The sequence below is a fragment of the Panicum hallii genome, chromosome 8 (genome assembly GCF_002211085.1).
Source record: "Panicum hallii strain FIL2 chromosome 8, PHallii_v3.1, whole genome shotgun sequence".
In the NCBI taxonomy this organism is placed as follows: domain Eukaryota; kingdom Viridiplantae; phylum Streptophyta; class Magnoliopsida; order Poales; family Poaceae; genus Panicum; species Panicum hallii.
In genome coordinates, this window is record NC_038049.1 from 3,565,730 (window position 1) to 3,578,841 (window position 13,112).

Genomic DNA, 13,112 nt, shown 5'->3' on the forward strand with positions numbered 1-13,112 from the left:
GCTGCTGCTCGACGCGAGAAGGACCTGCGGCGCCATCGCCGGCAAGGTGCTTTCGTTGTTGTTTTGAATGGAATTAGCAAGTGTTGGTGCTGTGATCCTCTTCAATTTGAGCACATCGTGCCCCCGCGGCATCCACGACAAGAAGCTTGTGCTGTTGCTTGGAATGGAACGAGCAAGTATAGTTCATGTTTACATACTAGCTTGCTTTTTTATCATGTCTTGTTTCCTACGAGTTGCTCTGATTCAAGCAGAGAATACAAGCATGGTCGATCCATATATTTTTTTATTAATTATATGTTAAATATTGATAAAAATAAAAAGTTTCCTTCCAAAACGGTCAACTACATGTCCATCCGATTAATTAGCATGTAAATAGCGTTACAGGGCCTCAGAGGTGTAACTGATATTTCATTCAGAAATCCACAGCTGATAGCTATTTTAGCCAAACAGCTTTCAGCTTTCCCACAATTATTGGCTCACAGCAGTTTTTTTATAGATCACAGCAAAAATTAGATTTTCAGAAATCCACAGTTGAATCAAACACACTTCACCGGAGACGTGGAACCCACGGGAGACGTGGAACCCACGCTGGTCAAATTAATGGCTTGTTGCTCCAAGTAAAATTCGTCAAACTCGCAAAACGTGCAAGTAGCTGACCCCAGATGAAGCCGTGGCAGGTCCCTAGCCAATCAAACCGAATCCTCGTGTTGAAATCAAAATCTGCCAAACTTGTACCATCTGCACTGGTCGCCGCAAACGCAAATCCTCACCACTCAAAGCAGATCACCACAACAACCAATCTTCTATTCTGCCTCCCAGCCTTGCACGAACACGGATGGCATGAAACCGAATATCGAAAGCGAACAAATGCATGGAGAATCCGTGTCAACCAAAAGCAAAATCCGGTCGTAAGGAGGAGAAGCGAGCGAGTCCGAGTCAGACTCGAGAGCAGAGGCAGCTCGGCGGCTCCCTCCCGGTCTCCGCCTCCGCCCAATCCCCTCGCCTATAATAAACGGGCGCCACGCCGCAGCCAGCCGGCATCCACATCCACCACCGCCTCCGGCATCTGGCGACGGACCTCCCCGCCGCGCCGGGCCCCGCCACCTACCCGGCCCCGCGCCGGCGCCGCCAGCGGCGGATGCAGCGCCGCCCCGCCGCCGGCGACCGCCGCTGAGCATGGCCGCCGCGCCACCGGGCGCCCAGAACCGCTGCGTCTTCGGTACGCCCCCCTTCCCCTTCCGCGCCTCCCCCCGCCCCGCCCGGTTCAGCCAGGGCCCTGTGACCCCGGGAGCCCGGAGCTTCCGATTCGGTTCGGTTCGGCGGCTCAATTCCGCTCCGTTCCAGTCTGGCCGTGGCTAGGGTTTACCGCTCTCGTGCCTCAATTGGGCCAGCGATTTTTTTTATGCTGCCGATTTTGTTTGTTGCTGGATGCGAATTCAAGGGATTTACAGCTTGCTGATGAGTGTGCCCGTCCTTGAATCTGATTGCAGTTGGTAATATACCGTACGATGCGACGGAGGAGCAGCTCGTGCAGATTTGCGAGGAGGTCGGCCCGGTCGTCTCCTTCAGGTGCAGTTCATGTTTCAGCCGCGCTAATCCAATAGGCTGATGTTAAGTTGATAGGTTCACTGGCTTATGCATTTACTCCCCCCCCCCCCCCCCCCCCCCCAACAAAAAAAACACATAGATGCCTCTCAGACTGTACGAATCCATTTGTTGCTGTTAAAATCCCTGCTTGACCTTATTTTGTTTATGTTTCAAGGAAGGAATATGAGCGTTGCGTCAATAAGTGAAAAAAAATGCATCATTTAGCAAATATGATAGAAAAAAACCCTACGTGAATAAAGGGCTGAATGCTTTGTCAGACGGGGCAGAGTAGAAAAGGATGCCCTGCAACTAAGTGCTCTCCCCTTAGCTTTCTTTCAAATTTTACATCTCCCCTAATAAAGGAGTCTGCCTTAGGACTCTTGGAGATGTTCCTTTAGAAATCCTAATAATATATGTTTGTGCCTATAGGTTAATGTTGATCATAAATCTCAGAAAATCCTAAAACAGCATCATCCTAGTATCGTATATGTTTGTGGTATATACATGTATACCTTCTCTTGATCAGATTTCTTTGTATGTGAGTATTTACTGAAACTGATAACTTCGTCAGAGGTAGACTGAGCAACTTATTAGCTGTGAAGTTTTTCAACATTTGAGTTTGATATGATGCCGTTGAGTATAAATCTTTTGCATGCTGACAGCTCCTAATTGCTTGTAGATTGGTTATTGACAAAGAAACTGGAAAGCCGAAGGGTTATGGCTTTTGCGAGTACAAGGATGAGGAGACCGCTCTAAGTGCACGCAGGAACCTCCAGGGTTATGAGATTAATGGTCGTCAGTTACGTGTTGATTTTGCTGAAAATGGGAGGAATACTGACAGAAATAGAGAAAAGGTCGAAGATCCTCAATTTTTTACTGTGGAACCCTTCCTACCACCTAAGGAGTTCTCTGTTAATACGAGAAATTGTATAGTCTTCGTTCCTATGAATGATAATAGCTGCGGTTTCTCCAACTACCCTGTGTCTCCTGTTTCAATTTCTCGTGTTTATGTAGCATGTTCATGTATGTACAGCTGCCTGACTGTACATACACGCGCCTGCTATAACCGTCCAATTCCTTTGTTGAATTATCGTTCTGGTGTGGTGCCCATGTTTGTGCGGTTCAAAAATGCCTCTGTTATCTCGAATTTTACCTGTTCATGGAAATAGCGTGCCAAAGAAGTTGGGTTATAGTCTGACAAATCTGTTTGGCCTAATATAAGTATATATTATGATAAAGACCTTCAGAAGTGTGCTTACTGCTGAATATGTGAGGTTTACTTTCTTCAAATAGCAAAGGAAGGGCTGTAGTCTTATGGAAGATGTATAAATGGTCTTTGGACATGTTCCAGCAAGAGGGTTGCCACTGTTGGTAAATTGATTGCTGGAAAAAATATATCCAATCGACCTTTATACACATGTGTAAGGACTTGCTGTTTTCTTCGGGCTTCCTGTTACCTTAATAGTTACCCTTACTATAGCTGCTATCAACAGGTTTTGTATATATCTCTACCAATGACTGTCTGATGCTCATACATGTGTGCCAGTTTTTGTTGCCAAATATCGTGTTCACAAGAGAATACTGTGACAATGCACAAGTTCTCAACTAGATGCAGTAAATAAGGACACAGTTTTTTGTGTTAAAGTTATCGTCGAGACTTGTGAAATAATCTTGCATGATGTTACTGTGCACAGAAGAATTATTTCACTATCTCGATTTATCAACTTTGCATTTTGGAGATTAGGTAGCTTCACAATGGAGGTGGAGTTGGTCTATGTTCATTATCTGAATAAGAAATACGGAACATCCCAACCAACTGAAGTTGATTTAGCTTCATTGAGAGCAACTCTTGACTTATGTTGGATACATTTATGCATTGCAGGGTCGTGGAGGACCAGGGATGGCATCTGGTGCTGGTTGGTCTCATTTTTCTATTCATGATTCAATTCATATATGTGCCTCATTAAAATTTTAATGTGTTCATGGATGCTACTTGATGGAATGGCACAGATAGTCAAAAACAGTTAGCTGGGACTTCTGTTGGTGGAGATACAAGTCTTCATCAGCCTGTTGGTCTCCCACCGGCAATACACGCTGCATCTGTGATGGCTGGCGTCCTTGGTGGAGCTCAAACCGCAATTGTTCAAAATGGTTTACCTGTCCAGTATGGACTTGGAAACGACCCCCTTACTCATTATTTGGCCAGAATGTCAAGGCATCAGTTGCATGAAATCATGGCTGAATTGAAGGTTAACTTGTAATCTTTCATGCACTTCAATTTTTTGATGTTTACAGAAGAAATACCCCGAGTGCTGATTGTACGATTCTTAATGTCTTCTTTATTTAATCACAGGCCCTAACTACTCAAAATAAGGAACTTTCCAAAAAATTACTACAAGGAATCCCACAGCTTCCAAAGGCCCTATTTCAGGTTAGCTTTTGCTAATAGTAATTGTGCTAGTCATTTATGTATTCTTTCTTGCTGTCATTTTATACTTAATTCAAGCTTTATTTTAGAGTCTTACACTGGTTGTAAAGTCTATATGTTTTTTAGAATAATGTTTTCATCTGTTTACAGAATATATTCACTTCCATTTTAAATTTTTTGTATTAATAAACTCACGTGATCAGTGCGAATAGTCTACATTGAAATTTTCTTATTCATGTTTACAAATTTTCTTTGTATAACGTGATACTGGTATCTAGAACTTTGATATCATCCATGGTTGTCTTGTGATCCTTGGTGTGCAACATAAAAAAAAAAGAAGAAACCCATGGTCTTATTGCACACTGATAAGTTTGCTTTTATGTGTATGTCTGATATAAGAAAATTGGCATGCTTGCAAAGCTACACTGCTGAAAAAGATGAGAATCGAGTCCCTATATTTCTTTATTTTATTTTATGTATGCAATGAAATAAGCTTGTTTATTTATTTGGAAAAAAATATCATTAAGCCGTTCTCTATCATAAGAAAGTATAAAATACTTAATATCATGACTTAAATTTTCACCTTGTTGTGATGCAGGCACAAATAATGATCGGAATGGTGACGCCACAGATGGTTCGCTCTCATCTCTCTTTAAACTTAAGGCACTCATTGTTTTTTTTTCCGGTTTGACATAATGAATCTATGCTTTGCATAAATTGTAGATGCAGATGGCAAAGAACCAACAACCCTCCAGCTCCTTGGCTCAATCTTCATCTCACATCAATGAGCCATCTCCAGCTAACATGCCACCAAACCCAACTGTCCTGCAGGAACAAACTGCAACACTACATAATTTTCCTCAGTATCAGCATGCATCTCAGCCTCCCGTCAAAAGTTTTCCACATGGACATCAGTCTGGATTGGCCATACATCCTCCAATGCTATCTCAGCCCCTAGGGGTTTCCAGCATTCCTGCTCAACCCCTTGTGGCCTCAGTAGGCTTAATGTCGCAAGTTCAGCACCCATTTATGCCACAGCACCCAAGACCACCTGTTATGCAAACAAGTGTACAATCAGTTCCTTTGACCCACCCTCATTCTCAGGTATCTTTCTTCACTTGTAAAAGGAGCTTATTTAGTTCACTAGTGCTGTTCTAATTTTTTTGTACCAGATTAATGTTTTCATTAGTACCTTGCTACCTATAGCTATAGGCAATGCACTAATGCCCACAGATGAACTGAATCAATGCATTTTGTCTTACTAGTCACATAGGCTAACTCAGCAATGTCCAACTGCAGGTAGCTGCTGTACCAGAGACACTACCGAATGAAGATCAAGCAAGTCACTTGGCAGAGTATGCCCATCCTTCAAAGTTGAGAAAATTGGAGGATGGAACCTCAGTGCTTGGAATGGTAAACAGCAGCCATCCTGCTTATGCAGCTCCACCTCAAGCAGTGGGACCTAGTGGACCATCAGGGAGCTATAGTGCTCAGGTACAAACCATCTATAACCAATTTCTCAGGATTTGTTATGTTGCTACCTGTTTAGGTTGACTTTCCAATATGGGAGACTAGTAGCTATGGAGATTTTTGACCGGAGTAAGAATATAGTTTTTTTAAGAGCTATATCATAAGTCTCAAGCACTGAAATATATTTGTGGCTCTTGTGCAGCTCACGCCTGATGTGGAGTCCGCTCTTCTGCAGCAAGTATTGCAGTTGACACCCGAGCAGCTGAGTTCGTTGCCACCAGAGCAGCAGCAGCAGGTGATTGAACTCCAGAAGATGCTTTCAGCTGGTAAATAGTACCAACTGAACTGGCAAAGCGACCGGTTAAGCTACTAGCACAGCATAACATGGCAGCAGGTGGATCCAATTTTCGAGTTGCCATGCCTGTGACCTGTCAACGTTGTCGGCATCTTGATGCCATCAATTTTGCTCAGTTATGCATCTGGCATTCCTCAGATCAGGATAAAAGAAAATGTGATTGGAGAAGATAGCGTGAAGAGAGGGATACACATTATCCATCACCGTTGTATCATTATAGGAAAAAGAATAATATGTATCCAGATAAGGGAGGTGCTTTTTCAGCTTTTCCCAAATGTGTTGTAGCATCAGACATTTTTGTCCTCTGAATATTCTCACATCAGTCTCAGATAGGTATTGGACTTTGTGTATGCTTATGACCTTGAGATTTGTCATAGTTCTGTTTCTTGTTTGAAGCCTGTTCAGAATCATGGTTTTGCGGTCTATTTGTTTGAAGCCTGCTCAGAATCATGGTTTTGCTGCTTGTTTCAATCTGTTATTCCACCAGCTACGTCCATTTACAACCCTTTCAGTTCATGTTGTAACGCATGTGTAGGATATGGGAGCTGATACAAGCACATTACAGTCTAACAAGGTTGAATCTATGTTGCTACGATATTTAACTACGTGTTGTAAAATGCTCTTATGTTCACAACGTTTATTCGTTCAACCACACCCTTGCCGGTGATCGTTCTTTAACTGGTTAGGGGATCGTTTGGAAAAGGACGATGCTGGATTTTTTTTTCAATGTTAGCAATCATCCAAAAACTTAGTGCATCGCTTTTGATACCAATCCTTGAAAAAAAATTAGTGGTATGAGACCATTTGCACACTTCGATAGTACGATTGCTTGATGACATTGCTCCTATCTTGACCTGATGTATAACATTAACAAGGGCCCATTTACCCTAGGGGCCACTGGGTTGTGGAGGCTACGTGCCTACTTCCTACTCTCCTACAGACAAGGGATACATTTCCTATGCCTTGGGTCAAAAATCGGACTACCATTTTGTTTACAGATACAATGAGTTGGAAAACATGATACCCCGACGCAAGCTCTCGCTCGCCTTCTCAAACTTCTTCTCGAGGTTAACCTCCCCGACGGCTTCTGCAGCAGCTCTCAACTGTGAACAAGTTCAGAGTTAGTAGGTTCAGATATAGAACAAAAGAACAGGAATTTTGCAAAATAAGTTCCAAATTAAGTGCGCACATCATTAATATTGACATGGTCGGCATCAAGTTATCAGTCTCTGTAATCAAAGGAATGCATCCATACAATCAAAGTGACACGGAAACTGTGGAAAGCAATACAGATGATGGAGGGTGCGTTGGAGAGCTACCTGATTCAGAAATTCATCCAGCCTTCTAGCAAGCCTTATGACACTTCCCTCGAAAATGTCGGTCATTTCCATCACCTCTGCAAAGGTCGCTCCCTGTATCAAGATAATACAGACAATAAGATAAAATTAATGGAATCACAGCAGGCGTACCTATAGAGTTTAATTGTATCTTATACAAATTAGACATGACAAGAACAAAAAAGAACTGGATATCAAGATCTCTATGGCTAAAAGGAAAACAAAAATTTTCTAAGACTAGGGCCTCAGTCGTACTGACCCTTGACCAGCAGTATATGACGTCCATCAGGTACGGTCTGCAGGTTGATTCAACATATTCCTCCACATTTACTTCCAGTTTGCATTCTCGTTGTACCTAAAACAACAGTGAGAATTCAGATATCTCAATCAAGTACAGGGAGAGATAACAAAATAGAAATTCGACAAAGAACACATTGCTCTCGCGGGACCCGAAACAAGAATGAGAAATTTACATCTCAATAAGGTCAGTGAAATATCAAAATAGAAATGAGACAAGTATACACCTCAGCTATTTTTCTCGCAGCCTCCTGAAGTTGCATCATTGGCCTGGAAAGTTCATTTCTCAAGCGTATTTGCTCACTTGATTTATCACAAGGTACAAAGCAGCTAGCAAGGGAAGCAACTTGATGATGATCGAGATCATTAAATGTACCTTGACACAGAGAACATATTAAAGCAATACTGCAAATTAAGTTACAGGGAAAACTTGGACACAGATAACCATATAGAATTGATACCATTGAACATAAGCTCAGTGATAAGCAGCTCATCCCCAGTGTCTATTAAACAGGCAGCACGTCCCTTTAGCTGGAGAACACCATCACCATCAATATGACCGAGCATCTTCAGAACGCGTGACCGGTTCCTAAGTTCGTCTCTAAATTTTTGTATCTGTATGGAGTAGATTAGGTAAACTCATGTAGCTGTTACAAAGAGTCCAAATGGAACAAAAGTAAAATGACAAAACCAACCTGTGAATCCCGCATCTTTGACTTCAAATTCTGAATTTCACTATTCAAATCTGCTTTTCTTTGGTACCATGATAATTCCTGCTCACTTTGACCAGACTGAGACATAAAGAACAGCACAAACTCAGTCAATAATAATAGAAAAATGATCCCAAATGTTTCTTCATTCAAAGGTGACTGCATTATATACCTTATGAAGTCGGTGAGAACATAGTTTCTGCTCAAGTTCCTCAAGTTTATGAACCAAGTCTACTAGTTCAGGTTCTTGAATACCCATGTCCTGTTGGTAGACAATAAAAGCGAGTACACAATTTTAAGAATTTGTTCTACAGAATGACAGAGAATTTATGTTAAGATGCTCAGACAAACTGGACCAATTCCAGTGACAGAACTGCCAAGAGAGGGTAGAGCAAGAGAGCATTAACAGTCTGTGAATATGTAAGGTTATAAATGAGAAGCTGAAGATCACATCAATATATTACAGTGACAACTGTTCTCTACAGATAAGTTATGTGTGGACAATGCATTAAAATCATGATAAAAATTCCTATTCCTATATTTGGAGGTGTTAATTGCACAAGGAATCTAAAAGGCACTAACAGAGAAGGAACTATATCACAATTCACAAGTACATAATAAGAGGGGTGCTGGTGTACAGATTAGATATATTTCAGTTTGTAACTTCTTTGGAACTCAAGCTACGACAAAAATGGGATTTGAGGTCAAAAAAATGGAAAGAAATTGCATGTAAGAAGAAAAAACTATCATACATTGATTGGATGTAGCTTTGGTAGGCCTTGGGGGTAGCGTTTTCCTAGTTCTTGCACTGCAAAAAGTATATTTTGTCTTGCTTCAGGTGGTCGTAGATCCGGAGGAATGTTGATTCTAACACTGCTTAGACCAGATATTAAAGGTAATGGTACAGGCACCTGCAAATATCTCAGATTAATCCGAAGTAGTATTTTAGCTCCCTTAGATGATCATCTAATAATTGTCTATCATGATAAAACCCTTTAACACTGAGCTTCAACTCACCACATGCATTTCACCCTTCTCGCCTGAGCGAGGCGGGCATGGCTTTGAACGTGATCCATTCTCATTGGAAATAGAAGAGCAGTGAAGCAGGGTATCCACTATATAGCTATTACCACGTGCTGCACTTAGTGCAGGGGGAAGAGTACCAGATGCTGGAGGTTTCTTCACTACATTTACAACCACACCCCATCCCCAGTCTGTTGAACCATCCCTCACTTTAACCTGCCACAATGCAAAATACTGAGTGCAAAGGAATTGTACAAATTCGTAAAGCCTACAACAGAAGTACTAACAAAACAACAGCTCATTGAAGAAATAAAGGAGTGAGCATAAGCACAGAAAGAATTGCTGCAGTTTCTCATCAGCCAAATAAATTGGTGGTGAACATAAACACCTCGTCCTCAAATAAGAACAGAACTTGTGAAGAGTGGAGTTACCTACCAGCCTTCCAGGAACCAAATACAACAAAGCCCTCTCTGGTCTAATCATCTCAGACATGATTTTCTTCTCAAGTTCAGATATATCAAGGCCCAATTTGTGATATTCAGCAAGATCAGTCTGTCCAGGGAAATGTGCAAGTCAAACAACAATGACAACGATAACAAAGCCACAGGGGAACAATTATGAATACTGCAGTCAAAATAGCATACCTCCCCAGAAGAATCAAGCAAGGTAGCTTCATTCTCCAACCGTGTAATCTTTTGAACTATTTCTGGCAATGCCTGAAAAGCGAGGATAGCTTATTTTTTCACACTGGCTATAATATGACAGTACAAAGCATCTTTTAAAGGTCCTGCAACAAACCTTCTCATACTGAAACTGATGGAATGAATTCCTAATCACATGCTCAGCGGTAAATTGGCCCTCCACACGGCTCATTAAGTTCAGAATAGTGTAATAGCTCAGCCGGAATGTACTGACAAGGGGTGCCGGTTTGCCTAACACCATGTCCTTGATAACACTCATTTCCATCTGCAATGTGGACTCATGTTATGGATAAAAGTCGATCTAAAAGAAATTAGTGAGAACAAAAGGTTCTGTGCTCTAAGATAGTTGCAACAGAATCAACTGAATTAATTCACATAAGAAACCATAAAGCTATATAGTTCTTCATATGGCACACAAAATTCAAGCATAAGTTTGGGATAAAACTAAAAGTTTCAAAACACGATAAATCTTTAAGCACGACCACCCAGAACAGCACAACTGTTTTTCAAATGTGAAGGTTCAGTGCAGAATCCAGACACAGAAAGATAACTGCAGAATCAAGATTGATTGGAGTAAATTGTTGTTTATCTTCCAAAGGAGCCCCAAATTTGTCAAGAATAGCATGTCAAGTCAACAAAGACAAACTTAATACCCTGTCATGAAGACCTTCATGCTACATGAGTTGTACTTGAAAAGCAAAGATAATCACGATATAGAACCATAGAACTTTACCTTCTCATCTATCATTATAACGCAAATGCCACGTTCATCCTTGCCACGCCGGCCAGCTCTTCCACTCATCTAAGAATTGAATACATGTGAAATTAATATATGGCTTTCTATCTGCCCCCTCTGTAAACATTACATGTATATAACTTGCATTTCATATATAAAAAGATTTACCTGTATATATTCTCCAGAACCAATATAGCGGTTAGTATCACCATCCCATTTTTTGACAGATGTGAAAACAACTGTTTTTGCAGGCATATTAAGACCCATGGCAAACTGAGGCACAAAGGTGAACAGAATAAGACTGTTATTGATCAAATGGTGCAACTAAATGTTAAAGATGCACTATTTACATGAAGTGGAAACTAATATTTCTTTTACTTTACCCTGTTTGAAAACCTTCCATTTGAGAAATGGAACTCTAGATTATACTATATGTGAAAAGATAAAAACAAGTATGAGCTTAAGTGGAATAATCAGGATAGAGCTCATACTGTCTCAGTTGCAAAGAGAGCTTTCACAAGACCTTCTTGAAAGAGCAATTCCACCAGCTCCTTGATTATTGGAAGTAATCCAGAATGGTGTACTGCTATGCCTCGTTTAAGAAGCGGCAACATCAACTCTATAGCTGGTAAACTTCTATCTTCCTCAACTAAACAACTAATAGCATTACGGAAAACTTGCTCGATGCATTCCTTTTCATCTTCAGTGTTGAAGTCAAGTTTTGACATAGACATGGCATGGTGCTCACATTCTCTTCTACTAAAGCTGAAAATTATGACTGGTTGAAACTTGCGCTCCATAATCATCTGAAAATTAATGTTAACTCAAAATTAAGCAATCAACAACTAAATAGTTAACATCTACAAGTGAGATGTCAATCAGACCCAGCCCTATAACATAATAGCTTCTAGTTCAGGTAATAATCTGAAGATTGGGACTTGAAATTAAGCAGGTATATGAGCAGCAAAATTCAAATAAAATATCAACAATGGAGCAATATTATCTACCAATAGATGCCAACTTTAGCCTAGTCTAACACAGCACATTTTAGATTAGACAAATTCAGGCATGTTCAAACTAGTCTTTTCAGAAAGTCCATCAAACCAAAGAATAGAGTATACATTGCACTAAAATGGCAGAATGCTAATCACTGCCTACCTTGACGATTCTATATATGTCAGAATTCCCAGAGGCACTTCCACCTTTTGCAATTCGACCACTTGCTTTAGGTCCACCACCTTTCCTTCCATCTAGTTGATTATTTTGCTTACTGAACGAGTCCTGTAGCTGCCCAAAGTTATCCTCTCTGAACTGGCCATTTTCATCTACTACAAGGTAGAGACCAGAACCGCCTATTGGAAACACATAGTGCTGCAATGGTGTCGGCCTGAAGTCCGTATACACAACATGACAGGGCTGCTTGTGCAGACTGCATATCCACTCCGCAAACTCAGTCGCATTTGACATGGTAGCGGAAAGAAAGACCATCTTGATGGCAGGGGGCAGGAAAATTATACTCTCCTCCCACACGACTCCCCTCTCACGATCCTTCATGTAATGAATCTCATCGAATATAACCCAGGCAACCTCCTTGATCACCTCAGAGCCCCTGTAGAGCATGGCCCTGAGGATCTCCGTCGTCATGACCAGGCACGTGGCGTTGGGCTGGAGCGTGACGTCGCCCGTCATCAGCCCGACATCGGTGAACTCCTGGCTGAGCTCCCTGTACTTCTGGTTGCTCAGGGCCTTGAGCGGGGAGGTGTAGATGACCCTCTGCTTGTCCCGGAACGCCATGGCAATGGCGTACTCAGCAACGACGGTCTTCCCCGCGGAGGTGTGCGCGGAGACGAGCACCGACTCGTTCCGCTCCAGGCACGCGATGGAGACGCTCTGGAAGGGGTCGAGCTTGAACGGGTACTGCTTGGCCATCTCCCCGTTGAACTCCGGGCTGGCCAGCGTCCCGTGCACCGCCTCGTCCTTGGCCGCCGCGTAGCCGTTCGGGACGGCGACCTCGTGGATGCACGACCGGGAGAGGTTCCGGCGCTTGGCCGCCGGGTCCGCCTCCGCTTGCGACTGCGCCGTCGACGCCGGCGCCGGCGGGCTCGGCTCCTCCACCGCGCTCGAGTCCGGCGCCTTGCGCTTGCTGGTGTTCTCCGCCTCTTCCCCCATCGCGGCCCCCGCCCACCGCCAAACCTAAGCTACCAAACCCAACACCGCGTCAGAGAATACCACCCAACTGGAGCAATCCACCCAATACAAGCGAAGCTTAGAAGTTGGGGTCCTTACCTTACCGAATGATACCAAGGAGAGAGGCAGCGGCGCGCGTTCCGACGGCGGCGGTTCTCCGGCGAGAGGAGCGGCGGCGGCGGCGAAGGGGAGGTGTGCCCTAGCTCTGCGGTGGCCGCCTTGCCTCTTCGGCTACTTCACCGTGAACGGAGGCGCGGGTGGCACAGGAGGGAGTCAATCCT

At 42.8% G+C, this 13,112-nt stretch overlaps 2 protein-coding genes across 5 annotated transcripts; one reads left to right on the top strand and one right to left on the bottom strand.

The window, feature by feature from the left end:
• Positions 1-819: 819 nt before the first annotated feature.
• On the top strand, positions 820-6,265 carry LOC112902220 (cleavage stimulating factor 64). The gene is made up of 10 exons (XM_025971173.1): positions 820-1,219; positions 1,491-1,569; positions 2,267-2,441; positions 3,470-3,503; positions 3,598-3,836; positions 3,941-4,018; positions 4,614-4,649; positions 4,739-5,119; positions 5,315-5,509; positions 5,688-6,265. Exons 1-10 carry the CDS (start codon positions 1,177-1,179, stop codon positions 5,817-5,819), a joined length of 1,392 nt encoding a protein of 463 aa, XP_025826958.1. The 5' UTR covers positions 820-1,176; the 3' UTR covers positions 5,820-6,265.
• A 354-nt stretch (positions 6,266-6,619) lies between these two features.
• LOC112902218 (DExH-box ATP-dependent RNA helicase DExH10) lies at positions 6,620-13,090 on the bottom strand. Of its 4 annotated transcripts, none has more exons than XM_025971172.1 (17): positions 12,936-13,090; positions 11,803-12,837; positions 11,136-11,450; positions 10,813-10,917; positions 10,642-10,710; positions 10,006-10,173; positions 9,852-9,923; positions 9,643-9,759; positions 9,202-9,423; positions 8,937-9,095; positions 8,357-8,446; positions 8,170-8,265; positions 7,936-8,089; positions 7,702-7,850; positions 7,437-7,532; positions 7,160-7,252; positions 6,620-6,943 (listed from the first exon to the last, which is right to left on the bottom strand). In XM_025971172.1, the coding sequence occupies exons 2-17, from the start codon at positions 12,811-12,813 to the stop codon at positions 6,833-6,835; spliced, it is 3,027 nt and encodes a 1,008-aa protein (XP_025826957.1). In that variant the 5' UTR covers positions 12,814-12,837; positions 12,936-13,090; the 3' UTR covers positions 6,620-6,832. The 4 variants fall into 4 exon arrangements, with proteins under 4 accessions (XP_025826957.1, XP_025826956.1, XP_025826955.1 ...); XM_025971171.1 differs by having other exon boundaries at positions 11,803-12,842; XM_025971170.1 differs by having other exon boundaries at positions 12,931-13,090.
• Between the last annotated feature and the right edge of the window lie 22 nt (positions 13,091-13,112).